This window comes from Sus scrofa, chromosome 9 (genome assembly GCF_000003025.6).
Source record: "Sus scrofa isolate TJ Tabasco breed Duroc chromosome 9, Sscrofa11.1, whole genome shotgun sequence".
NCBI classification, from domain to species: domain Eukaryota; kingdom Metazoa; phylum Chordata; class Mammalia; order Artiodactyla; family Suidae; genus Sus; species Sus scrofa.
Genome location: NC_010451.4, coordinates 63,908,846 through 63,936,378, shown reverse-complemented (window position 1 = coordinate 63,936,378; position 27,533 = coordinate 63,908,846). Strand labels below are relative to the sequence as shown.

General features: G+C 40.4%; 1 protein-coding gene across 3 annotated transcripts; it reads right to left on the bottom strand.

The window, feature by feature from the left end:
• FMO4 (flavin containing monooxygenase 4) lies at positions 1,394–27,533 on the bottom strand. Of its 3 annotated transcripts, none has more exons than XR_002335778.1 (10): positions 27,393–27,533; positions 27,185–27,284; positions 22,997–23,136; positions 20,781–20,969; positions 19,959–20,121; positions 14,515–14,657; positions 12,845–13,799; positions 11,902–12,254; positions 9,071–9,140; positions 1,394–3,478 (listed from the first exon to the last, which is right to left on the bottom strand). XR_002335778.1 is itself a non-coding variant. In XM_005656647.3 (10 exons), exons 3-10 carry the CDS (start codon positions 23,126–23,128, stop codon positions 3,094–3,096), a joined length of 1,635 nt encoding a protein of 544 aa, XP_005656704.2. In that variant the 5' UTR covers positions 23,129–23,136; positions 27,185–27,284; positions 27,393–27,533; the 3' UTR covers positions 1,394–3,093. The 3 variants fall into 3 exon arrangements, 2 of the variants coding, with proteins under 2 accessions (XP_005656704.2, XP_020918851.1); XM_005656647.3 differs by having other exon boundaries at positions 13,600–13,799; XM_021063192.1 differs by having other exon boundaries at positions 13,600–13,799; positions 23,029–23,136.

Genomic DNA, 27,533 nt, shown 5'->3' with positions numbered 1-27,533 from the left:
ATCCATGAGGATGCAGGTTCGATACCTGGCCTTGCTCAGTGGGTTAAGGATCTGGCGTTGCCATGAGCTGTGGTAGGTCACAGATGTGGCTTGGATCTGGTATTGCTGTGCCTGTGGTGTAGGCCAGCAGCTGTAGTTCTGATTTGACCCCTAGCTGGGGAAACTCTATATGCCATGGGTGTAACCCTAAAAAAAGACAAAAAAAAAAAAAGATTGTTAATAATCATCAGTACCAGGTGGCCTCTATGCTCTGTTAGTTCTCAAACAATGATGAAAACCTTCCCTGATGTATTCTTGATACTCACTAGACTAGATACCTGTTCACAAATCTTAACTGAGGGACTCATGTCCTGTTTCAGAGCATGTACTCTCATATCCTAAGCAAACTATAAAACTGTTCCATTGGTCCCTGGAACACTGTGCAGCTGTGAATGCCTCCAGATCATTGTCTGCCCAATCCAGATCCCACTCGGTGAGTAAGTTACTCTATCATAAATGATCCATCAATTGTATGGAGCTGCCTGCCTCATTTTCAGTCTCAAGATGCTTTTTCAGTTGCTGGGCACTTTTTGTTTTCTCTGTCCAAAAACATTTTTCCTGTTGGTCAGCTTTAATTGGTTTTGAAGATTTGGAATTGGGTGCTTCTTAAACCTGGGGGTAAAAACCTAGAGACATATCAGTAAGTTATATCAGGAGGGCCACTTCTAATGACTGAGAATAATTTTTCATTTACTATTATTTGCTTGCTGTATTCTAGAAAGTCCATGTGAGAAGCACGTGGGTGGTGCGATGGTGGTGGCAGTGATGGTGGTGGCAGGGTACTTTGGGACTTGGTGGGAGACACAAGGACAAAAGGGTGATCCTCCCTGGAAAGTGCTACTGGAGGATCCATGGAAAGCAGAGACCACACTCTTTGGCTAGAGCCAGGGAATCATTTTCAAATGCTTTAATTCAAAGAGTTAAAAATGTCCTCAGACTTTTATATAAAAAGTCCTCGGACTTTTTAACTGGTAATAGTTAGTTTCTGTCTAACACCCTATATTGTCTCACTTAATTGAGGTAGGTAATATTCCTTTCTCCCCATTTTCCAGATGATGACACTTGAGGTTCAGAGAGGCTAAGTAACTTGGCCAGGGCCTCACAGTTAATGGCAGAGCTGGGATTATAATCCAGGTTGAATTCCAGAATTAGCTCTTTCAACACCTGGCTCTCAGTTACTGTATAGTTGTATTTATTCTGATTGCCACATGTATTGTCTTATCACATTAGACGCTGGTGGATGGTCCTTGTTCATTTGCAGAGCTGAGGTAACCCAAGGTAATTTATCAAGTTGACAGAAAAAACATGTGGGTGGAAGAGGAGAAACAAGGAATGTCAGCCAGTGAGGCCATTGTTCAGTCAACAAATATTTATTTTGCAGTCTTTATCAGTCAGTGTTTTAGCTGAACAAGATATGATTCCTCTCAAGAATGCACTGTTCATTAGGAGATAGACACAAAAAGAAAATGATTCTATAGTAAGGAAAGAACATACTAATACATGAGGTGTGATCATTACAAAACGGCAGTCAAATTTGCTTTGGGGATTCAGGGGCGGCTTCACTGAGGGAGATTATTAAGCTCTATCTTGAAAGACAGTCAGGTGTGGATTTAAGTGGCTGAAAGAGGAAATAGCTTGTGCCTAAGTAAGGAGGTACCACACAGTTCATATTTGGTGGAACTGGATGTAGGGTTTGAAGAGGAGGGGAGACTGCAGGGCAGGATTCTGGTGACCTGGGCAAAGGGACTCAGATCATGAAGAGTCTCCTCTTTCAAGTTAAGGAATTTACTATCTTTAATCAAGAGAGAAACTTTAAAAGATTTTTAAGTTTGATGGGAACATGTCTGCACTGGATCCTTTCTGGTTGCTCTTTAATATATATTCTCTGTCATCTTTGCTCTGCTGGGTGGCTTAGGAAGCTGATCTCCAGGGACAACATCAGCGAGTGTATTGGTATCCTAGGATTGTTGTAACAAAGTACCACAAACTGAGTGGCTTATTCTTTCACAGCTCTGAGGGCTAGGAGTCTGAAGTTGTTGTTGGTAGGGTTGTTCTCTCTAGAGGTTTTGAGGGAGAATCTGTTCCATGACTCTCTCCTAGCTTCCAGTGTTTGCTTGCTTGGTGATCCTGTTTGTAGATGCATCACTCTACCCTCTTCTTAAACTCACATGGCATTCTCCACTATGTGTCTCTGTCTGATGCTCTTCTTACAAGGACAGCAGTCATATTGGATCTAGATCACCCTGCTTTGGTATGATCGCCTCTTAACTTACATACATTTGCAAAGATCCTATTTCCAAATAAGGTCACATTCACAGGTACCAGGGGTTAGGATTTGAATATATCTTGCCGGGTGAGCGGGGGGGTTTGCTGTAATTCAATCCACAATAGTCAGCAACCTTGCCGTTGAGTTTGGTTGGATCAGGCCATTGCGGAGCATGAGCAGAGGATCAGAGGGAGGGAAGAGAGTAAGATTAGGCAATTTATTTCCCAAGCTCTGTACTTTTGGGATCACCATGAACTGCTTTTATTGGTCAGCTGATGGTCATAGCTCTTGAGAGGCAGTCCTCTTGACATAATTTCTCTCTCTCTTATTCATAATTGTTTTTTCCTCTTGCCTCATTAGGCCTACAAGATGGTAAAAGCACCTCACTGTTACAATTTCCCTACATTCTGCCCAAACCATTGGACATAATTTTTACATCAAAAATTAAATCAAAAATTATTGCACAATTTATCTGAGTTTTATCTTACTCCCATGGGGATCTTGAGGGAAACAAAGACAATATTTTTATTTTAGAATGATTGCTTAGGTAGCAGAGTAGAATATGAATTGAAAAGGAGATAAGAAAGGAAGTGCTGAGACTAAAGGAGAAGATAGTACAATAGTTCAGGTAAGAGGTGGTTAGACCTGAACTTGGCTGATAGCAGTTACAATGGAGAGGAGGAAAATGCAAGATGTTTGGGGACAAGAGTGAATATGACTTGGTAAAACCCTTATAATCCATCAACTAATCCTCACCAAATACTTATTAGGTAAGGGGAAATTTTGTCCTATAGTTTTTCTGGCACCAATTTCAAAAAAAGTGAAGATTTATGGATCAGTAGAAAGGAGGCAAACAGGATAGGTACCCCCCAAGCTTTCAAATAATGTGACAAGGAGGCAGGCCTGGAGGAATCAGGAACTATTCGTGTTTTCAAGGGTTTCAGTGTCCTGTCCCACTGAGTCAGGATGGCATTTCTGGCTCCATGCCATTTCCCAGGGCCCATTAGGCGATACTGGTAAGGAGTACATGGTCCAAAGAAAACTTCCCAAGCTAGTCTGGGATCCTTAAGGAACAGAAGTGGGACATTGGGCTTTGCACCTATGCAAGCAGCGATGTCATCCAGGTAGGAAATGTAGTCAAGTTTGTCTTCCTTGGTATCTTTCATCAAACCCCTGACAAGGAAAAAAATGGATCACTTTTCATTTTCAAGTTATGAGTTACCCCACCTCCCACCATTTTGTTTCTTTCTAACCCAGTCAAACCATTTTGGGAATGATTTTCTATGGTGGAAAGAAAAAATGAGAGGGGTTTATTCACATCGGGTATTGTGAGCGTAATTAATTTAGTTAAAGGAAATAGTAGAAAGAGGCAAGTTGAAGAAGAGCTTAAATAATGTTTTAGGTTCTTGAATTTGATATGAGGGTAAAGTCATATCAGTCCAAATACCATAGTTGGTGAACTAATTAACATGATCAGAAAGTATCACATATATGGCCACATAAATTATTTTTATTGATGTTAATTTTAAGAGTGAGGGCCATACATAGTGTAACAGTACTGAACATGACACAGAGAGGAACAAGGAGGACAGAGGAACCAACTTCCTCATGTAGTAAAAAATCCATGTGAAAGTTTTGATTCCCCTCAGTTAACCAGAAGCCAGCTTGATAACATAAACAGTAGATTGGCACATATTTTGTATGTTATATGATTATTTACTGTATTCTTATAATAAAGTAAGCTAGATAAAAGAAACTTATTAATACAATTATAAAAAGAGAAAATACATTTATAGTACTGTACTGTATTTATCAATATCATGAGTTTATGTCATCTGTTTACAAGTTGAATCATCTATCAGTAATATACCAATATTTTCTTATATGATACAAAACACTGTAGGTGTTATATGTATCCTAACACGAGACATCAAAAACAAAAAAATAATGTGAAAAAGAAATTCATATTTATTCTCAAATATAACAAATCATGCATTGATAATGAAGAAGTGGTAGCAGTACGATTGCTTCATGGTAGCCTAGTCTATACACTAATGTATGAATCATTATAAAATTTTTATGGCATTCAGCATTACAGTCATATTTGTAATACAGTATTGGAAACACTGTTACATTAAAAAACCCACTTACCTGTGATGATAGGCCGACAGACAGTTTCCCCAAATATGAGAGCCAAGAATAATGTACAGTAATGTAATTCTTTGAGTGCAAAGTAAGAACACTAATACATTATTAATTTTACATTCGGTATCATTCACCTTATGCCTATGTAAGGATGGGCTATCCTCTTCAAGTCTTAAGATGATATTCTACATGATAAATACTTAAGCAATAATGATGATGATACAAAAACTTCTCATATAGTTCTTGCTGTGTAGTTATTAGATTGCCTATGAAAACACATACATGCACAACAGATAAATTTATTGAGAGTAGGGGACTATTTGCTATTTATTAAGTGGAAACGGATCATCATAAAGGTCTTTAGCCTCAATGTCTTCACACTGGATAGGCTGAAAAGGAGAGTGAAGAGGGGATGGCCTTGCAGTCTCAGGAGTGACAGAGGTAGAAGAGCTGGAGGAGGTAGAAGGTGAGGAAGGAGAAGAAGGCACCCATGGTGTAATTTTATGGATATACGCTGTAATTTCTTTTTAAAAAAATACACTATAATTTCTGTTTGACTTTTTTCTTTTTCTTTTCTTTTCTTTCTTTTTAGGGCTACAGCAGTGGCATATGAAAGTTCCCAGGCTAGGGGTCAAATCAGAGCTACAGCTGCCAGCCTACACCACAGCCACAGCAACTCAGGATCTGAGCCACATCTGCGACCTACACCACAGCTCACAGCAGCACAGCTTCCCTGGTCCACTGAGCAAGGCCAGGGATTGAACTCTAATCCTCATGGATACTAGTCAGATTTGTTTCCTCTGCACCACAATAGGAACTTCCAACTTTTTGCTTTTTCATTTCTCTAAAAATGTTTCTATATGGTACTAATTCTTCTTCCATCATTTGCTTTATTTTGAGTGCCTGTGTCACAGAAGGGTCCATGTCATAAAAAAAGTCAAAATCAGTCTTAAATAACTGGAATTCTTCTGCTTGATTGTCTAACGTCAATTCATTTTCTGGCACTGCTTCTTCTATGTTTTCTTCCTCATCATCTGGTATTGGTTTGGAAGTGCTTATCTCCACCAAGCTGTTTTCTGTTAATTCCTCTGGTGTGATGTCTATTGGCTCTTGAATGTCTCAATATTCATATCTTGAAACACTTCACCTTCCATCCCCCACTTTTTTTTTTTTTTTTTTGCCATATCCAGAGTCTCCTTCATCATTTTCTCGATTGGCTCTGTCATAAATCCTGTGAGGTCACACGCAACATCTGGGCACAGTTTTCTCTAGCAAGAAATTATTGTTTCAGGCTTGACGGCTTCCTCAGCTTTTTCGATAACAATAGTGGCATCTTCAATGGTGTGATCCTTTCAGATTTTCGTGATGTTCTCTCTACTGGGATTCTTTTCCATAAAATTGACAATCCTTCCCATAAAGCACTTCAACATCCTGTGTTGAAATTATGGGATTCTGGGTGGCCAGGAGCTTGTCCAACATCAAAAGAACCTCAAAAGGCAGTCCCTTACTATTGCAAGGTACTTTCTGATTCTAGGGACAAAGCATCAAAGTAGCCAATCCAGAAACAGGGTTCTCATTGTCCAGGTCTTTTTGTACCACGAAAAGATTGGTCATTATCTTTTCCCTTCGAGGCTTGGAGGTTAGAGGCGTTATAGATAAGGGCAGTCCTGACCATAAGCTGGACTGCATTTACATACAACAGCAAAGTTAGCCTATGCCTTCCTGCTTTAAATCCTGGTGCTGTGCTTACTCCTCTTCCTTACTAATAAATGTCCTCTGTAGCATTCTCCAACCCCAGAAGAGGGCACTTTGTCTGCATTAAACACCTGTCAGCAGATATCCTTTCTCTCAATAATTGTTTAAATGGCATCTGGGAACTTGTCTGCTGCCTTTTAGTCAGCAGAAGTTATTTCTCCTGTTGTCCTGACATTTAAAAATCCAAACCCCTCTAAAATTATCAAGCCATTCTTTCCTGACATTAAATTCTCCTTCGCTTTCCTTTTGCTTTAAGTTGTCATACACTTTCTTTCAAATTGTATTAGTCTGTAGGTATGCCTGTCTTATAGCAATCCAGCACAAACACAAAAGCTTCATTTTTAATAAAAGATAAAAATGTATTTTACAAAAGTGCAAGGTTTTCATGCCTGCTGGCATAGCTACAGAGGTGGCTTTTTTTTTTTTTTTTTTGGTGATGGTCCTTGTGGTGGACTCATTTATCTTGAAATGATGGCAGTAGTAGCAACAGAACTCAATCTACTGTGCATATCAAGCCATTCAACTTTTTCTTGTAATTGCATGACATTTTTATGCTTCTTGGGAACCCTTCCAGCAATACTAGCGGCCCTTCATATGGATTCTGTGGTGTGGTGTTATTTAAGGTTTACGTTATTGCACTGAACACGACGGAAAATATGTGAGAATTGCGAGAGATCAATTTTACTTGGATACGAAATTTACTGGAGAGATGAACTGATCATAAAGAGATGATTAGTGTCATGTGATATTTTAAGCTGCTACTCAAAACACCTGAACTCATTACAATAGAAACAGGAGGTAGCTATGAAGTTTTTACAGTGGTAAATGTTGTGCTACAGTTAATTTTTGACTTTTTGATTTAATATTGAATATTTACATTTGTTTACAATTCTCTTGATTGTGAATGGTGCCATGAACGGTCTATGTTTATGTGTGCACATTTTGATGAATCTTAATTCTGTTTCTTTTTTTTTTTTTTGGCTGTACCTGTAGCATATGGAAGTTCCTGGGCCAGGGACAAAATGGGAGCCCAAGTTGTGACCTATGACACAGCTACAGCAATGCTGGATCCTTAACTCATGATGCCACAGTGGGAACGCTGATGAATTTTAAATTTTATAATAGATTTTTGTATATAGTATCTACATATATTTTAGGCATTCATGACATAACCTAACTTCCTCCATTTTTTTTTCAATATTTTTAGGCTCCATCAATTATCTGCAAGTTTTTTCAATTTGTCACAATCCTCTCTATAAATTTTTCCAATATATTGAAAAAAATCTGTGCATAAGTGGACCCATGCGGTTCAAACCTGTTCACGGGTCAACTGTATAGTGTATATGAAAGCTCTATTCCTACCTATTTTTGTTGTTAGTAAACTTTCAGGATGTGCCTGTGTCATTCACTCATTCTTTCAATCAATCTTTAGTGTCTATCACATGACAGGCACAATCTGAGGTGTTGTGAATCCAACAGTGAGTAAAGCAAAGTCCTTGCTCTCAAGGAACTTCATTCTACCAGGGAAAACCAGCAGCTATAAAAAACCTAGTCAAATAGATACATCGAGTGGTAATAGATATTACGAAGGAATAAAAGGAAGGTAAAAGGGAGAGGTGATGATGAGTCTGGGTGGGCGGCTATTTTATACGGTGTTGTCCAAGAGGGCTTCTCTTTTATGAGGTGATACTTGAGCAGAGTAAGCCTACAGATAAGGGGGTAAGGGGAGAAGTTTCCAGGCAGAGGGAATAATAACTACAAAGGTCAGATGGGGCTTTGCTTGGCATGTTTGAAGACCATGGAGCAGTCCTGAGTGATTGGAGCAGTGTGAATGAGGTGGGGGAACAGGAGGCAGTGAGGTCAGAGAGATGGCTATTTGCCTGTAGGGGTGCAGAGCTGCAGGGACGTTTCTGGGCGTGGAATGGGAAATAGTCAGAGGGTTTTGAACAGAAGAGCAAGGTTACATTGGTCATGTTTGTGCAATGTCAAGATTAGACTGCAGAAGAGCAGAAAGCAGGCAGAAATAAGGGGTGATAGCAAGTGTCCTTGGCAAGAGATGACAGCGGCCTGTTCTAGGGCAGTACAGCTGGGGTAGTGAGAAAGGTCTGAATTCTGAGTTTATTTGAAGGTAAGAGCTGACAGTGTTTTCTGAGAATGTGAGAGCAAAAGGAAAAAAGATCACTCCAAGGTTTTTGAGTGTTCAAATGGAACAAATAGCCACTATGGAGAAGGAGAAATTCTCAAAGCAGCCCTTGTGCAGGTGGAGGTTGAGGGTTAACTTTTAGACAAACTACACTGCAGATGTCTATTACATACCTAAGTGGAGATATCTAGAGGGAGTTGGATTATGAGTTGGAATTCTGGGGGGAGATCTTGGGCTAGAGACCCAAGTTTAGGAGCCATGAATATATGATGGCATTTAAAGCCACAGGCCTGGTGAGGCCACCTAAGAGTGAGTGTTATTAGAAGTGAGAAGAGATCTGAGGATTAAGGATGGGATTCACCAGTTTTTAGGAGTGAGGAAGAGGAGACACTTGTAAATGCAGAGAAAGAGTAGCCGGAGACATAGGAGGAAAACAAAGGGAACAGAGTTTCAGGGGCCAGTGAACAAAGGATTGCCATCTGTTTGGGGCCAGCCTCCATGCTCTGCCGAGGTGACCTGGTGTTCCCACTGGACTTGTCTCAGGCCACAAATCTAGTTGGTGAAAGAGTTAGGAATAAAAACATATTCTTCTGACTCCTAATGCAGTTACTTCTGACCTGCCACACTGCTTCTCTAGAAATGGCTTTTATGTTAAAAGTCTTTTTTGGAGGTATAGTGGAATATATTGGTAAGTTTGCCCTGCAGCAGTCTATATTTCATACCTTTCTATGAGCTGCTCCTTTTGCATAGCCTCAGCCATCAATTTCTGAGATGGAGGCAGCTTACAGAGTCCTGTGGAAAATAGTCAGAAATAACAATGTAGTCACAAGCAGCTCCTCCTTTGAGTTCTCCTCCCTCTCATTTCTGGCCTCCCACTGCTCCAACCTCAGAACCTGTGATCATCAAAATTAGAATGGAATTAGAACAGAGAAGGTCATTTTCTGGGGGTAAAGTCTCCCTCCAAACTCTCTCAACAAGGGTACCCCCACTCCTAGAATTGTGAGGACAGATGCCCCATGGCCCAGACGTCAGCCTGCACTGCACTTTGCATCGGCTGGCACATTCCATATATTTATATATAATATTTATATTGTATTGTAGATATCCCCCTACTTTGTGTGTGTGTATTAAACAAATTAGCTGTTTAAATGTAAGCACTTGACCCTGTTTTTGTAACCCTGCTTTGACATCTCTTCACTCTGTTACCTGGGGAGCTTCAAGCATGGAGGGGCCTGGCAGTCTCTCTCAGTCTCACAAAGGCTTTGTCGGCTTGAGTTGTGACGAGGACATGCTTGATCTCAGTATGGCACCTAGACAGTCTCTGCTCTTCCGGGCATTTTTTTTTTTCTTTTTTTCTTTTTAGGGCTGCACTCACGGCATATGGAGGTTCCCAGGCTATTGGTCGAATCCAAGCTACAGCTGCTGGCCACAGCCACAGCCACAGCAACGCAGGATCCAAACCATGTCTGTAACCTACACCACAGGTCATGGCAATGCCAGATCTTTAACCCACTGAGTGAGGCCAGGGATGGAACCTGCAACCCCATGGTTCCTAGTCAGATTCATTTCTGCTGCACCACAACAGGAACTCTTTCTGGGCATTCTTGCCCTTGCCGGTTGCCAAGTTGCTGACCTAGGGTATGGGGATACTAATCTACATGAGAAAGATCTGATTTAGCTCTGCAGTCTACTTGTCACTGGGAACACTGTATCTTGTAAGAAGCTACAAAGACTTTGCTTGGTGGTTCCCAGGTTTCCTCTTGGCTCGCTGGAGATCACTCTATGTGTGATCTAACCTAGTATTGATTTGTCAGCTCTGTCATTCTGATAAGTACTTTTGAGCTCATTATAAAATACTTAAAAAACCCAGGTACCTACGAGTCTTGTGTGGAGTTCCCTGTTGGCCTGGCGTTAAGGATCTGGCATTGTCACTGTTGTGGCTACAGTTCCATCCCTGGCCTGGGAACTTTGACATGCCTTGGACATGGCCAAAAACAATTGCTTGAGAATGCTCAAGTATGAAAATAAAAAACAAACAAACAAAAAGTTAAAAAAAAGTCTCGTGTTTTTAGTGTAATTGGAAAATGCTGTGAAAGTACTTTAATTGGCCTTAAATAAATAAATATTTATAAAAATGTAATGAAAAAATGAAATTACATTTTTACAAATGTAATAAAATTCCAGCTGTGGAATTTTTCTGTAATACAAATAAATGAGATTTTCTAATAATCTTCTCCTCCCCTCCACTCCCTAGCCCCCAATACAAATACCATGTTTGTCAATTTAGGAGACCATTTTAAAGTATGGTTGATATCTAGTACATGTGTACAGTGTGATAGAAGTCAACACCACTTAATACTACATTATACACTATTTATAAATTATTGGTGACTGTTTTTGTTCATCAAGGACAAAATTCTCCTGGAGGACAGCTGGTGGTTTGATTGTAATTACTGTTTATATTTTTAAATAATACAAATGCAATTTTTTAAAATGCTTAATGAATCTAAAACTTGTCCTAGTTTAGAGAGGTATGATAATAATGGCAATAGTAAGAATGAAAACTGTCAGTTAATGGGCATTTACTCTGTGCCAAATAGTACCAAATATGGTGCTAATGGTTTGTAGACATCACCCAGTTTACAAACCCCCTGTGAAGGAGGTTATATGATCTCCATTTTACAAAGGGGCCGAGATTTAAAGAGTTCCTCACAAAGTTAATGAGTTTGAGTTGGGATTGGACTCTGGTATCTCTGACTCTACCACCTTTGCTCTTACAGTGATAACTGGCAGCAATTAGTGTCCAGTATCTACAATTTATGGGAATTTCTTAAAAGTCACTATCTCCTCAGATTCCAATTGTATTCATAGTGTGTATTATTCCAATGTCTTTCTTAGGAAGCAAACTTTACTGCTAGTAGTAAATGGAAAGAATTAGGAGCAAATAGCTGAGACTTAACTCTAGAAGAATAAAATAAGAACTTGAAGCTTCTAATAATTTCAGTTAACTTGAGAAATGGGATTTTATTCTGTTGTACAAATTTATCCTCTCTATGGAGTCAAAGGCTCTTTTCCCCTCAGTCACATTGGTGACGCAAGCACTCCCACCATAATATTACACACACACAAAAATGTAGATATAAATATATATACAATTAATTAATTCTTCATTAAAATGTTTTGGATGTTTGATGTTACTTAAACTCACTTTTTTTTTATTTTGTCTTTTTTAGGGCCACCCCTGCAGCATATATAGGTTCCCAGGCTAGGGGTCAAACCAGAGCTGTAGCTGCTGGCCTACACCACAGCCACAGCAACATGGACTCCAAGTCTTGTCTGTGACCTATACCACAGCTCAGGGCAATGCCAGATCCCCAACTCACTGAGCAAGACCAGGGATCTAATTCTTGTCCTCATGGATATTAGTCAGGTTTGTTAACCTCTGAGCCATGATGGGAACTCCCTAAACTCACATTTGTTTGATTTTAGCTAAATCTCACGGCACTAGTTTCAAGACTCACTTCACAGAGGGATTTAAATAGAGTCTGGGTACCTTTGAATACTCGTGTAGCCCATCGTGCTTGGAGCTCTGTTCCTGCTAAGATGGATCCTGTAAGGCCAATGAAGCCAATCATGGCAAGTGTTGTCCTCTCTAGGTTTGAGGGAAAGACCTGTTTGTATAGAAATATCTTCTTTGTACAAAGGCTTTTGAGAGGCTCTTCAAGAAAAGGAAAAGAAAAGGTATATCCTGTAGCAAAGATCACAATGTCAATGTTTCTTTCCATGGTCCCATCTTCAAAGAGAACAGAGTTTTCTGCAAACTCCTTCACGCTGGTTTTCATAGTGACTGTGCCACAGAGGATACAGGTTGGCAGCTCATCATTCACAATTCTTTTTGGTTTTTTCCTTTGACACAGAGGAGAAAAATTTTCACTGTAGTTATATTTGTGATACACTCAGCAAGTGATTTATTTAGTCAAATCAGAGAAATTATCTGCCAATGTCTAGTTCAATGTCTATGTTTTATTTTCCTGCTCCCAGTAGAGGCATGTGGAAAATGACTAAGCCTACTCTTTTCTGTCTAGGGTTTAAAATTCTTTATCTTTTGGGATTAATTTCTACAGAAATATCAGGATTGAGTGCACCACAATCCATCTGATCGTCCGGTTTGAGTCTCACATCACCCAGGCCTCAAAGAATTGACATTTGGCAAAGAGGAAATTACAAGAACCTTTTTTTTTTTTTTTTTCCAGGGCTACACCTGTGGCATATGAAAGTTCTCAGGCTAGGGGATGAATCAGAGCTGCAGCTGCCGGCCTATACCACAGCAACTCAGGATCCAAGCTGTGTCTGCAACCTACACCACAGCTCATGGCATAGCCGGTTCCTTAACCCACTGAGCGAGGCCAGGGATTGAAGCCACGTCCTCATGGATACTAGCTGGGTTTGTTACTGCTGAGCCTGGATGGGAACTCTTCGTTGTTATTTTAACTTACATTTTTGATCAATAGAGAGTTTGAGCATCTTTTCTTTTCTTCTTTTTTCTTTTTAGACATTCAGATTCCTCCTTCTGTAATTTGCCTATTCTAATTCTTTGTCCAGTTTTCTATTGGATTTCTTGCTTCTCATTTTTTTTTTTTAAGGGCCACACCAGCAGCACATGGAAGTTCCCAGGCTAGGGGTTGAATTGGAGATGTAGCTGGCAGCCATCCTGAGATTCCTCAAGGCCAGTTTAAGTTTCTTTTTTTTGTTTGTTTGTTTTTTTGTTTTTTGTTTTTTTGTCTTTTCTTGGGCCGCTCCCACGGCATATGGAGGTTCCCAGGCTAGGGGTCTAATCGGAGCTGCAGCCACCAGCCTATGCCAGAGCCGCGTCTGCGACCTACACCACAGCTCACCGCAACGCCGGATCGTTAACTCACTGAGCAAGGGCAGGGATCGAACCCTCAACTTCGTGGTTCCTAGTCGGATTCATTAACCACGACGGGAACTCCCAGTTTAAGTTTCTTGATTTGAAAACTTGAAATAAAGTTTTCATTCTTCATTTTCTTCTAGCCTCATGAATTATTACTTTTTTTACCAGACAGAATACTCCTATTTTTAAGAACTGCTGTGGTATTGATGGACATTCTAAAGAAAATAAGCTTAGAACAGGATTAAACAAAGGCAATTATTGAACATTTTGAATTCTGAATAAAATAGGATGAGAAATACTGATTCAATACATTTACCATTAAACAAAAAAATCAAATACCCCTTTGTAATACTTAATCCATAATTTGCATGGTCAAATCTTTTATTCAAGTGCTTCTCTTGAATCCATTTTAGTACACATGAAGGCAGAACTTGTGCAACAAAATTATGGTGTCTTCTTGTAATCATCATATTAAATGGGTAGCCCCCATCTGAAGAGCGGTTGACAACCCAGGTACCAGTTCTAGTACTGAGAAGTACCTAAAAAGTAAGGCCAGAAGGATAAATACATGTGCATCATTTCGTGGTATTTTTTTTTTCCACTCTAATTCCTAGTAGAAAATCTGGAGATGTTCAGAAAATAACTGCCCTTTTCTATTTTTTTGATCTCTTTAAGGGCTTCACCCCGGGCATGTGGAAGTTCCCAGGCTAGGGGTTGAACTGGAGCTGCAGCTGCCAGCCTACACCACAGCCACAGCAATGCCAGATCTGAGCTGCGTCTGTGACCTACACCACAGCTCATGGCAATGCCGCATCATTAACCCACAAGTGAGGCCAGGGATCCAACCTGTATCCTCATGTATACATGTTGAGTTTGTTACCATTGAGACACAATGGGAACTCCTCCCTTTTCTATTTTGCATGGAATGTTTTCTTTCAGAATTAAGAAGGGAGAGTATAAAAGAGAGTTGGCATGGGTGGAACAATTGACACATTTGGTCTTGTTCCAAGAGCATCTCTGAAAAATGCCTAGTGGTTCAGCATCCACACAGTTTTCCTAGAGCCTTCCTGGAGATGGTTCAGTTTTGAAATGGGTAGATCATGAGAGTCTTTAAGGATTTTCATGATTTTTTTTTTCACTCACCTTGGGTCCACATAATTGAGCAACTGGCCTGTGTGTTTTATAATCTTGAATAACACTCTCCAGACACCAGAAATGATTCTGGGCATGGAATTAAGGATTCAGAGGGTGTACCTGAGCTGCTGTTCGACTGAGCTCCACTGCAATGTCTCCTCCAGTGTTTCCAAGACCAATCACTAAGATGCGTTTGCCCTGAAAGCGTTCTGGGCTCTTGTACTGTTGACTGTGCAGGATCTGCCCTTTAAACCTATAGATTCCTAAGGGGAAGGAGGGATTAGAAATATCTAGTTATAACTCCCTAGTTGGCAGGCTTGGGGTCTCTGAGAAAAGGGAAGTCCCAGAATTATGGCAGCCTTTTTCTCCTACTACCAATTGCAGGAAGTAGAAGCAGCATATCATTCCCCCATTCCACTGTATGCTATAAGCCCCAATATTGATTTAATGCAACATGGCTTGTTAAAAATATTGGAGAGCCTATATTCCATGAGTGTTCCCTTTTAAAGCAATTACTTAGGGAAATCACGCTTATTGTAGACAACAGTAAGAAATATCTCATGCACAACGTTGAGCATCCTAGACAAGAAAATAGATTGTCGATGCATATTATTTTACCCAATAGGTATACTCTATCAGAATGTGATTAATCGGAGTTCCTGTCATGGCTCAGTGGTTAATGAACCCTACTAGCATCCATGAGGATATGGGTTTGATCTCTGCCCTCACTCAGTGGGTTAAGGATCTGGTGTTGCCGTGAGCTGTGGTGTAGACTGCAGACTCAGCTCGGATCCCGTGTTGCTGCGGCCGGCAGTTGTAGCTCCCATTCAACCCCTAGGCTGGGAACTTCCACATGTCACAGGTGCGGCCCTAAAAAGCAAAAAAAAAAAAAAAAAAAAAAAAAAAAGGATGAAACTGTTCTGAACCTATCATTCTCCTATCCCAGTCACTGATTCATTCATTTTCTCAGTAACATTTACTGAAGAGATACTATATCTGTCACAATGTTTTAATAACATTCTTTGTCCACTGAAGCTAAATAAAATAGTTGCCGCTTTTTCAGGGAGGTGCCATACCATGTAGGTGGAGTCTGCAGAATTTGCAAATAAGGTATATGCAGATCAGTCTTGTGATCCTAAGCCCCTCACTCACTTTCAGGGACTGAAAGGTGAAGTGCCCAGGAGTTGGAAATTGGAGACTTTCGGAAAAGGATTTAAAGTGATGCATTTTCTGTCCCCGCGGCATGGACCAGCTTTGAGGGGCTTCTGGGACACTCCTGTGAGACCTGGACCCTTGGAGCCTAAAGAGCACAGAGACTGGTGTGTGACCCAGGCTTGAAAGACTGTGACTGGAATTGCCTGAAAGAGGTGGTGGCTACACTGGAAGCAAGTTTTTCATTCACATTGACAGTGTGGATTACATGTTTCATGTGGGCCAGATGAAAGCTGGGTAAGAGACAGCCTAGCCTGTCTGATGCCAATTTAAATGGACTTTGCACAAGAGAGCCAACTGGACTGGCAATGAGACCTTAGCACATAGTCTGCATGGAGAGGACCTGGAGAGGAGCTCGAACTTAGGGTTTGCAAGTGGCCAAGCCCAAGAATGTGTGGTCCATAGCAAGGGGCTGCACTGAGAGGTCCCCAGTAATGGAACAGCTCTCTGGAGCAGAGCCTGGAAAAGCATCCCACAAAGCATGGATCTTAAATATTCCTAAGGCCTAGAGAGCTAGTGCTCAATTGGTGCCAGTCAAGAAAGACCTTTCCTGCCTCCTTACTTCTTGTTCTTCCCTGACTCCAATTCTGGAAGGGCCAGAGACTGCAGCTGGTGGGTGAAGGGTTTTGCAGGAGGAGGAACTGGCAGAGGAAGGGAGCAGCCAAGCACACCAAGCACACTGCAACCCCACTGCAGTTGTCAGCACAAAGCAGGCACCAACTGAGGGAGGGGAGAAATTTCACCATTACTGGTAGTCGCAAGTTTTTGCTATCACAGAACATTTTAGTTATAAAAATGAATTTTTTTATTTTGTGATTTAAAATGATCAGAGGACTTCTCATCTGAGAGTGAGCAGAAAAGTGGTGGGAACTGCCTGAGGTTGCAACCAAGGGTAGAAGAAGACACAGATGAGGTCTGCAGGGATGTTAACAAGTAAAAAATACAGTTGCTTAATCACTGTATCCTACATAACCTGCACTTTTAACACTGCACACTCCAAGGGGCTGATTCAGGTTTTAGGTTTAGGAGATGTGAAGATAAAAGGCTGTTTCTACCCTCAAGGAGTTCATCCTCAGTGAGAAATAGGTAAATAGACAATAGCCAACTAATGTTTATTCAGCCCTCACTAGCAAGTCTCAGGCTCTCTTTTGAGGGCTTTATACATATTAACTAATTTAAACCTTACAACAACCCCACAGTGTAGATAATATTATGATTCAACTTTACTAATGCTAAGAATGAGGCATAGAGAGGTTAAGAAACTTGCCCAAGTTCATACAGTTAGTAGCAGAGCTGGGATAGGAAGTCAGGTCATCTGACACTGGAGCTCAGCTGTCAAGCATGATACTGTACAACCTCCCAGAACAGGAGGTGTTATGATGGCTCCAATGGGGCATCAGCCTAGACTGAGCCAGGAAGGCATCCTGGAGGAAGAGAGGAGGGGATACATATATTTACATAAAAATATTTTAAGAACGTGTGTGTGTGTGTATAAAGAACAACATTTGAAGAAAGATTAGGAATTTAAAAAAGGGGAACTCTAAGAGTATTTCAAGAAGGGGGATAGAATGGCACTTCAAGCCATTTTCTGAAGTTTGGCTGGAGAGACACTTACTGAGAGCTCAATCTTGGTTCATAGATTTTGTATCTTTCACATTACCTAACCCAATGCTTTTCAAATAACAGGTGCTCCATAACTGCATATTTGAGCTGAGGGCCCAAGAGAAAGTATAGCGTGCATAGGTGGTTCCAAATCAATGATTACATCAATAATGCAGTGCCACCTCCCAAAGAAATCTATTCAATAAATCAAAACTACTAATTCGAGAAAAAAGGGTCAGCCGAGGGGGCATAGGGTTTAGTTTGCCTTGTCACCAAATATTTCTGGAAGACTTTGATATTGTGGTTTATTCATTTTATACTTATTCCCCTAATGTAATGTACTGGAAAATTCTTAGCAACTACCTTAGGGGAAGGAAGACCAGGCACCCGAAGTTCACGTACAATGCTCACAGAGTTGAAGAACATTTGTTAATAATTGATCAAATATCATTAGGCATTCATGATTGCAAATCTGTAAATAGTGGTTACAATTTATGTGTGTTTAAAGAGTCACTTGTACACAACTTTTGAGTGGGGGAGAGAGGAGGGTGAAGAGTGGTGATCTGTAGAACTAGACTTTGTGCTGCCTACCCCATGATTCCTGTGTGAGCTCTGGTAGGACCTGGCACTCCAAGTGGAATGGCTGCTGAGGTCAGGGCTATAACTTAACTGAGAGTGAGAAATACTTCTTAGTTTAGGGAAATCACATGCTTCTTAGGAAGTAGGTTCTTCTAAACAATTCTGAGGTGGTGGGTAATAGTTTACAGAAGGTCATGACCCACAGCATTGGTAGCTACTGTTTACAGAGTGCTTACTGTGTGCGCTGTACTATGCTAAGTATTTTACCTGGATGCTCTCATTTAATCCTAATCCCTACTGGTGTGGGAAACTCTTATTTCCACTTTGCTGAGGCTTAGAGAGGTTATGTTCTTCCAAGATTATGCAGCTAGCACCAGGATCTGGATCCAGAATTCTGTTCATAACCACTTTGCTAAATGCTGCTTACCCAGGCTATTGCCTGCAGGGAACTGTAGCAGATCAAAACTCCTTGGAAACCTATACCATATCTACTCACCATGATACTCACTATAGAAACACAGGGGAAAATAGGATTATCTGTCTTGATGTCCCTTTGCAACAGCTTCTTCTAAGGTCTGGTCATAAAGATCCCCCTCAGGAGGCGTGTCTAAAGTCTGTATACATGGGTTTCAATTCAATATCTAGTTTTTAGGGCGAAAGAGAGAGACACCTCAATATTTACATTGTATTCATTCCCCACGCCCCAGAGTTCATTAAAGTATGGAGAAATATTTGCTTGCAAAAGCAATCCAAAACTATGCTGCTATGTTAGTTTATGTTTAGCTAGTCTAATTCCTTGGGACGAACCCTGCCAGTCTAAAATCTAGACACTATGTTGCTACAAGGATCATCAGTTCTCAGCTATCCCAAACCTGATGAGACATGAAATTCCAAAAGAATAACTTGTTTGACATTTGATACTTGTTATACCTTTCCCCATAGAAACATTATTATAAGAGGCAGTTATGTATTCGTTTGGTACTGTGCCATTTTGTATTTAGTCACCAGACTAGCAGCAAGCCTGATGATGAACCACCATTTACAATATTGCTTTTTTGCACAATTATGTGTTGAATTCTTTCTCAATCCCTAACACATTTTTAAAATAGAGTGTTTTGTTAATTTGAGATTATAAGATTTATATTTCATGTTTTTATTGGCTAAGATTTGCAAGCTTTCTTCTTCACATCTTCCTTTCTTAAAAGTTCTTTCAATTCCTTAAACAAGTTTCAAAACTTTATTCTCAATTGCCTTTAGGGCCACTTATAAGTAACAGAAGAAGAGTAGCTTTACTACTTTTAGTAATCCTTATTTGATCTCAAAAGATGGAGATTTGCCACCTGTGAGTATATTAAAAAAATGTGCTGTTGGATCAAAAGCACTTCCAAAGGGGGATTTCTAAAACTCCTTAGTGTTGATAGCTCTGGTTTCAGAGGTGGATGGATTATTACTGCGATGACAATATTCCTTTGTACGTATAATCTCTGATTTATTTCTGGTCTAAAAAAATTCTGTCAAGTTTCCATATACTCTTACTCCTTTTAAGTATTGAATTACAGGTCACTCCTGACTCAAACTAAAATTCAATGACAAAATTCAATGTCCGTTCTTTTTCATTACAGATCTGATAGTTTTGAGACTTATGCAATCACTGAACTTGAATCAGACAGACATGATAAAGCTTAGGTGATAACATCAATATTTACATTAATAAATAAATAATAAGACCTGACACATATACAATGCTTTATATCTTTCAAAGTTATTTTGTTATTTTTTTTTTGTATTTTTTTTTCTAGGGCCACACCCACAGCATATGTAGGTTCCCTCCCAGGCTAGGGTTTCCGTTGGAGCTGTAGCCACCAGCCTACGCCATGGCCACAGCAACCCGAGATCTAAGCCACATCTATGACCTACACCACAGCTCAGAGCAACGCCAGATCCTTAACTCACTGGGCAAGGCCAGGGATCCCATGTTCTCATGGGTACTAGTCGGGTTAGCTAACCACTGAGCCATGACGGGAACTCCCCAAAGTTATTTTGTGCATATTATTTCTGAAGATGAACATAAAGTTGTCTATAATCATGAGGAAGTATTTACAATTACAAATCAGTCACATCTAGAAGAATTAGAAGAAGAGTAGGCATGGCCTTAGGTAGAGATGACTCACCGGGAAATGATTCTAAAGGTAAATGGGGATTCAGGAAGCGTCCAGTGCAAACCATGACAGCATCAAAGACAGCTCTGTACTGCTTCCCCTCTGTCTCTGTGACGACATCCCACTGACCAGTCTTGGAGAAGTCAGGACACTTTGTTACACTGCACACTGTGGTCTGAAAGCAAATGGCAGTCAATTTCTATCACTCATCTTGGGACCATATGCAAGGACTGTATGGTAACCATATTTTTCATTTCAAGTGGGCCAAGTCAGTCCTGTGATAGGAGGTGTATTAATAATGGTTTATCTTCTCCCTAGAGAAGTTAAATAACTTGTGCAAAGTTTTAAAAGTGATTAAGTCTTAAAAGTGATTATAGATTAAGGCCCCAAACATCTGGATGCCTTCACTGCAAGGAAGAAACATTCAGTTTTTATTCTTGGTGAGAAGGAGATGAGTTAATATACTGAAGGAGATGAGTTAATATACTGATACTGAATGCTGGAAAAATTTAGTAAAATGAGTTTGGGCCCATTATAATTTCTGTGGTTCAGACCTCTAGTCATTTTTTTTTCCCAGTAGGTTGCATGAACAAAATCCATTTTTCCTTTTCTCTTGAAAAAACGCTAAATTTCATCCTGAATGAGATTTGGACTTAGAGGAGGAACCAGGAAATTCAGTATTTTAATGACTTCCTTGAGATAAACACCAGCAGCAGGATTATTATCTACCTTATTCATATAGAGAAAATCAGGAAGAAGTTTATTTCATTTCCATTAGATTGTTGAATGGGCCAGCCCCTATTAATTAGCCTTCCATAACCCAAGGTTTCTTACCCTAAACTGAATGTATTTCAGAAGGTCAAAGTGCTCAGCAAATTCTTGGAGGTAGTTCCAAAATTTTTCTTGGTTCATGAAATTGGGATAATCTTCTTGGAAGGGGAAGTCACTGTAACATGACATTTCTTTGCAGACATTTGTCACTAATGACTTGTAGACCCTGGTCATCCCATCTTCAGAAGTTTCCTGTGGGGAAAGCATAGTTAGTTTGATGTGGGGTGGGGGGACAGGAGGAAGAGAACAGAGATCATCAGCAGTTAGCATAATTCCAAAGAGTTCCTGGAAAATTTAGCATTGGATCCTTATGATGTAGTTATCAGAAGCCATTGGTGGTGTTGAAATTATTAAATAAAATGTCTTTCTCAAACTATAAAGACACTAACAGTATTTAACAGGGCTCTCAGGACGAACACTGTCCTTAAACAATTCCCTGAACATGGGTCCACGCCTATCTTTTTTTTTTTTTTTTTTTTGCTTTGCTTTCTAGGTCTGCACCTGCAGCATATGGAAGTTCCCAGGCCAGGGATGAAATCGGAGCTACAGCTGCCGGTCTACACCACAGCCACAGCAACATGGGATCCAAGCCATGTCTGCAACCTATAACACTGCTCACAACAAAGCTGGATCCTTAACCCACTGAGCAGGGCCAAGGGACTGAACCTGAGTCCTCATGGGTACTAATCGGGTTCATTTCTGCTGAGCCACAATGGGAACTCCTACAACTGCATTTTTGAAAAAAAAAGTATTTGAAAGAAATTACATCAAAATTTTAATAGTGCTGACCCATAAGTATTGATATTATATTTAATTTGTATTTTTTCTTTTATTTTCTAAAATTAATCTATATCTCTTTACAATAGGAGAAGGAAACTAAGCCAACATGGGGTCAAATAGCAGAAGGTACACAAACCAGACCTAATACTTTTCACATTGATATTTAGTAATTTGATGAGGCTCCTACATAGTACACCAGAAAAAAAATATTTTTCCCCAGTACGCTATAATCCTAAGGTTATACTATAAACCTAGGTGATCATTCCTGCTTATGTACATTTGCTTGTTATGTTTTCTTCACCACCCATTAAAGACTGGCAAATGCCACCTCCTCCATAGAGGCTTCCCTCATTCATACCAGTTTGAAGTACCTCGCCTTGAGCTTCCACTGCATGCTGTTCTTCTCTTCCCCCTTGAAGCATTTAGTACTTGGGCTGCCCCATCTTCTGAAACCTTATACATCACCCCCTTGATCCCCACTGAAGACCCTACTATTCCCATAATCAGGATCAAAACTGGCCAGAAGCAGATGGTATTTAGCCACTTCCAGCCCCACTTCCTGCTGCTCGCATCACCCAATCGCTGGCCTAGTCTTGATCATATCCCCCTAGGCTGTATATTCTGATCCTAAGAAGGGTGGATTAGTGCCTGGGTTCTTCTACTTTTGTCTTGCTCTCTCTCTCTCTCTCTCTGTCTCTCTCTCTCTCTCTCTCTTTAAGGGCTGCACTCGTGGCATATGGAAGTTCCCAGGTTAGGGGTGTAATCGGAGCTACAGCTGCTGGCCTATACCCACAGCCAAAGCAACACGGGATCCAAGCCGAATCTGCAATCTACACTACAGCTCACAGTAATGCCGATCCTTAACCCACTGAGCAAGGCCAGAGATCAAACCTGCATCTTCATGGATACCAGTCAGGTTTGTTTACACTGAGCCATTATGGGAACAACCTGGGTTCTTCTAGTAATGTAAAAACTACTCCCTAGACCTTCTGCCTCACCCTTGCTAATTCTCTTCGCAGAGACCTGAACAATTCCTGGAGACTAGGGCTTCACTCCCTGATGCCAAAGTTTAGCCTTCCTAAAGTGTCATCTGCTCCATATTCACAAATGCCATTCAGTTTACCCAGTGTGACACTCCGCTACTTTGTCTTGGAATGTCCGTGGTTCAGAAATCATAACTTCAATACTATGTTTGTATATCAGATTTCACTCTTTCTTCCTCTTTCTCTCAACTATCCCTGCCCACACCCTGCCAATTCTGACTTCATCACCTATCAGACTGCAACCTGCATGGGGTCAGCATGACACTGTGCACAAGCTTGTGTTGTTGCAGTGCTCCCTTACTTGACCACCAGGATTGGCTAAAGGCACCATGTCTGGGTAGGGAGAAAGCAAAAGGCCAGATTATGACTGGTGGAGGTGGGAGGGTATGAACATACAGTAAACTTCCACAGTCCCCCGAAGTCATTACTTCTTTCAAAGCAGGTTGGCTCCAGGTCCTCATCTAAGCAGCATTTGATGGAAGACAGGCCACTCACACCAGCTCCAATCACTGCAACTCGCTTGGCCATAGTGTGCTCTGTTAGAGAAAGGTGGAGCTGAGCTTCTTTTATGACAAAGCTAGAAGGGAGCTCTTGTTACGGAACTCAACTTTTACAGTGATATAAATACACTCCTTTTATCTTTGAGCTGAGGCAGAATTACATTTTGGTTAAAGACGAGGGCTCTGAAATTGGACTGTTTTGGTTTAAAGCCTGGCTTTGTTTTACAGTAGGACCTTGTCCTAGCTGTTTATCCTCTTTGTTCCTCAGTTTTCTCATCAGCACAATGGGAATGGAAATAATAATACCTATTTTAAGTATTTGTTATAAAATTAAATGACTGAGATAGGTTGGAAGGCTTGTAGAAGTATCTGTTACATAGTAAAGGCTCAATTAAAATTTGCTCTTATTTTTAGCTAGTATAGCCAGGACTTTGATCCCTTTAATACTTTAGATCCCCTCAGTATCTAAAGGAATCTTTACTAACACATAATCCCTCTGAACCCTAGAATAGAGCAAAATGTTAGTTTTTATTTAAAGCATCTAAGGTCCTAAAGAATAGCTGGTTATGAGTCATGTCCTGCCATGCAATAAAGATACTACATGAATTGAGGAGATATTCTTAACATTGCATAGAGCAAGACTGACTGACCCTAATACAGAACTAAATCACCAAGAGAAGTCATACGTATGGTACGTTCTAGAGGCTGCGGTGAGGTTATATGGCAATGGGGATGCCATGCTTGTCTCAAAGTATGTGTGTGTCATGGGGATTTGCAACAGGTTTTTCTTGATTTTATGTTGTGCGCTTCTGCAAACATTAAAATAGCTTTTGCTTTGATCATGTGGGCTAATCACTGGGTTAATTCCAGCAAGTCATGTTTATGTCACATGGAGGCCTTTGAAGTGTCAGGCAGACTCTGTTGCAAGTGCTGCCTCTCTCTCAACCATCTTGGCCAGTCTGAGAAACATGGAGAGTAGTCGAGACCTTAAAGTATTTGTTTTATAAAAAATATATTTATGTATATATAAAGCATCTTATAATATATATATTTTATAAAGTATTTTTATAAAGTATATATTATATATGTATACATATAAAGTATTGGTTTTAATATATATTAAATATTTAATATTATATATTATATATATATAACTGATTTGCCTTTGAAGACATAGTCTTTTTTGAGGTGATTTATTGCTGTATATCTCTTATGTGGTCTTTGTAGTGTCATGCCACTTACTGTAGTAGTGTTTGCCTTGAGGAACCAAGGAAGAACGTATTTATTGAGCCCTGAGCTCTCGGAAGTGGGAAAACATACAGCGTCAATATGACTTAAGACTGCTCTGCTAATAAGAGGCTGAGTTGGGAGAGACTCTGGATCTCTGAGTCTGAGCCTGGAAGTGCACATCTCATTAGTCTGAGAACTGGAAATATCCTATGATTCCTACTACCAAGCCTCTTCCCTCACCAGCACTCAAGGTTTGCTGCTACACCTTTTGGATGGGTTTGGGAGAGTTTGTCCTATGGCTTTGCAGCTTGCCTCCCAGTCGGATCAGAACCTCCAGGCACAGAAACAAAGTGGGAGTTACTGACTTTCCAGAAGACAGAGGAAGACTTCTGATCTCTCAGACCCCTTGGACTCGCCTTGTTCCAGAGTAAGATCCAAGTACTTGCAACAAATATTGGAGGGATTTCTCAGGGCTGCTGTTTCCAAATATTATGTGTCATCCTGCCCTTTGTAAGGGTGAGACTTTCATGCCTGGCTTCGTTATTTATAGCAAAATTTTCACTTTTTCCCCCAAAACTTTATTTAAGGAGTCTCTTTTGACTTGGGAGAGTCAGGCAGGCTGCAATAATAATGGACTTTGGAGGCAGTAGAACTGGGTTTGAACTCTCTGCAATTGACTAGCCATATGACCCCAAACAACTCCACTTACACATCTTAAGATTTACCACTTGCAAGATAAAGAAAAGTAGCTATATTAAGGGATTGTTTGATTTTTACATAAAATGATATTAATTACACAAAACTGCCAAGCACCAAATATTTACTCAGCATTCATTTTCCACCTCCCTGACTCCCTCCTTTCCTTTCTTCTCCCTGGAAAAGATAACTCACACAGGTAAAAATTTATCAACAAGTTTGGAAACTAGCAGGTAATCATACCTGCTTCCTTTGGATTGAGAAATTAAAAGTTAAGATAACTTTTAATCTGAAATAAATGGCCTCCATGAATAAGAACAATTAAATTTCCAGGGCACTAGGTGGAGGTCTAGAATTGGCAGATCTTGGGTGTGCTCTATTTTTGCAATGATAAGAAGAAAGAAGTAGTTGTTAATTGAACTGAAATTGAAAATGTGCTGCAGTGAATAGACTGGAAGTAAATTAATCCATTCAACAGATACACCCTGTGTTGCTCTAGGGGCAGGTACTGAGCCAAATGTGGGGGCCCCAAAGATGATTAAGAACAAATGCTAAATAATAGAAATAAAAATAGAGCCAGTGACTGTCCTCAAGAAGATGCCTCCATATGGAGAGAGGCTGACACACATGTGGTATGTTCTATAATAGCATCATGCTTTGGGTACAAATGCTTGCAAACACTCTTGGGCTGCTTAGCTATGCCTAGAGACCTAGTCAGATACAGAGTGGGCTGTTTTTCCTGGGCAAAAACACCCTGTCCTTTACAGACTCACTTAGAGACTGTCTAAATGCCGAATAATGGTATTCCAAATCGATGTGAATTGAAAGACGGGAGAATACGTAACGGAGCTAGTGCCCTGTGGAGCTCCTAGCACATAAGTCTTTCTGTGTCCTCCATTTCTTGTTTTTAGGGAATAAGCTTCAGCCTCCATGACCTTTCCTGAGTTCCAAAGGGCAGCTGCTAATCAGGGAACTGAGGGGACTGAGAGACCAAGGATGAGCAGTCAAGAGACAACAGTGCAGCCTTGAGGCAGGGTCCTGGTTCCTTCTCAAGGAATATACATAACAACATCTTTGAGCCTTTCTGTAGAACTAAAACCCCCAACATATAGAAGAACTACTTGATGAAGCATTCTTCATTTCTGGAAGAAGGAGGACCATAAGAACCAGTCCTGGGGCCACTTAAACACCAGCTTTGAAAGAAAATGCAAGCTTGCCTCTACTCTGATTTGGGGAGTGGCCCTATATTCCACTCCCCAAATGATAAAACCACCTCCTAATCTTTTCCAAGGGGGCCACAGTCTTTAAGGCATCAGCATGCTGTGGCTGATTTTGCCTGGCAATAAATAAAGCCATCTTTTTCTCCTTCAAGCAAAACTCCGTCTCTGCATTTCTATTAGGCAACTGTTGAGTTTGACTTTCAGCAACAAATACTGCAGGCTTGAAGGGCCAGGGGGGTGTAAGATGTGTTAAGCCCCTTGTAAACAATAAAGTGTGCTATAAAGTGTGCATAAGTTCCATTGTAGGTCAAAGGTTGCTGATATTTGCTTCCTTAATAGAAAGGAGTCCTAAGCTACTGAATTGGACTTTTGGACAACATCAAAACCCATCCCATGCCTGACAGACTATAAATTCCTACATTTTGTCATGCCTGACAAAATGTAGGAATTGTTTTTGAGACATGGAGAGACTTGGGTGATTAGGCTATTATGTAACTAGTTATGATTTATATGACAGAAATTTGATCTATTCATATTTATTATCATTCTACCAGTGTTCTTCCTTTGCTACAGTATGTCCTGCCATAACACTCGTGGAGTATTTTGTGTTTCCCAATGCCTGGCAATGCCATCTCATCCATAAAGTGAAATCAGAAGTGAGCCTGGAATGACAGAAAGTCCCACAGTTCTGTTATTCTCACCCACACCTCCTTTCTGGGTGTTTTCACCCTACAACATAACTTTGTTTCCTTACAATTCCTTTGCTTCCGGTTTTCTCCATAATTCTCTGCTTTAACCTTAATCAGGAGGCTCCTGAAGAAGAGGATCACAATAATTTTTAAGGAATGCACTCTCCAAGGAGAATATTCATCCTCTGTGAAAGCAGCTCCTGGAAAAATACCCCCATTAAAAAAAAAAAAAAAATCCAGGACACTTACCTTGTTGGCATAGAGTAGATATTCTGACAAATTATTTCTCAAAACCAATACCAAAGGTAGTGTTTGTCTTGAAAAACAATTGAAACTCCAACTCTTTGTTCTGGAAGGAAAATAAAAGAACGCCAACTATCACAAAATTGCTCTCGGTTTAAAACAAAAACCCATTCGTCTTTCCTGTCCTGCTGGTGATAGCAGAAAGTATACTCACAGAGCAAAACAAAACAGAAAAAGTTGTGTGGGACACGGCTAGATACTTCCGTGATCTCGAGGGAGGGCTAAATGACGAGTTAGAATAATGCTTTCGGATTCGAAGGCCACAAGCGACTTCTGACCCTTTTCCCCCACCCTC

What these genes read in the sequence shown, in the direction of transcription:
- FMO4 (XM_005656647.3), bottom strand. Translation starts at nt 23,128, where the DNA reads ATGGCCAAGCGAGTTGCAGTGATTGGAGCTGGTGTGAGTGGCCTGTCT. An exon ending in TCAGTCGAACAGCAGCTCAG is followed by an intron (nt 13,800 to 14,514) that starts GTACACCCTCTG and finishes CTTACTTTTTAG; the next exon opens with GTACTTCTCAGTACTAGAAC. An exon ending in AAGGAGCAGCTCATAGAAAG is followed by an intron (nt 3,479 to 9,070) that starts GTATGAAATATA and finishes TTTCCTTGTCAG; the next exon opens with GGGTTTGATGAAAGATACCA.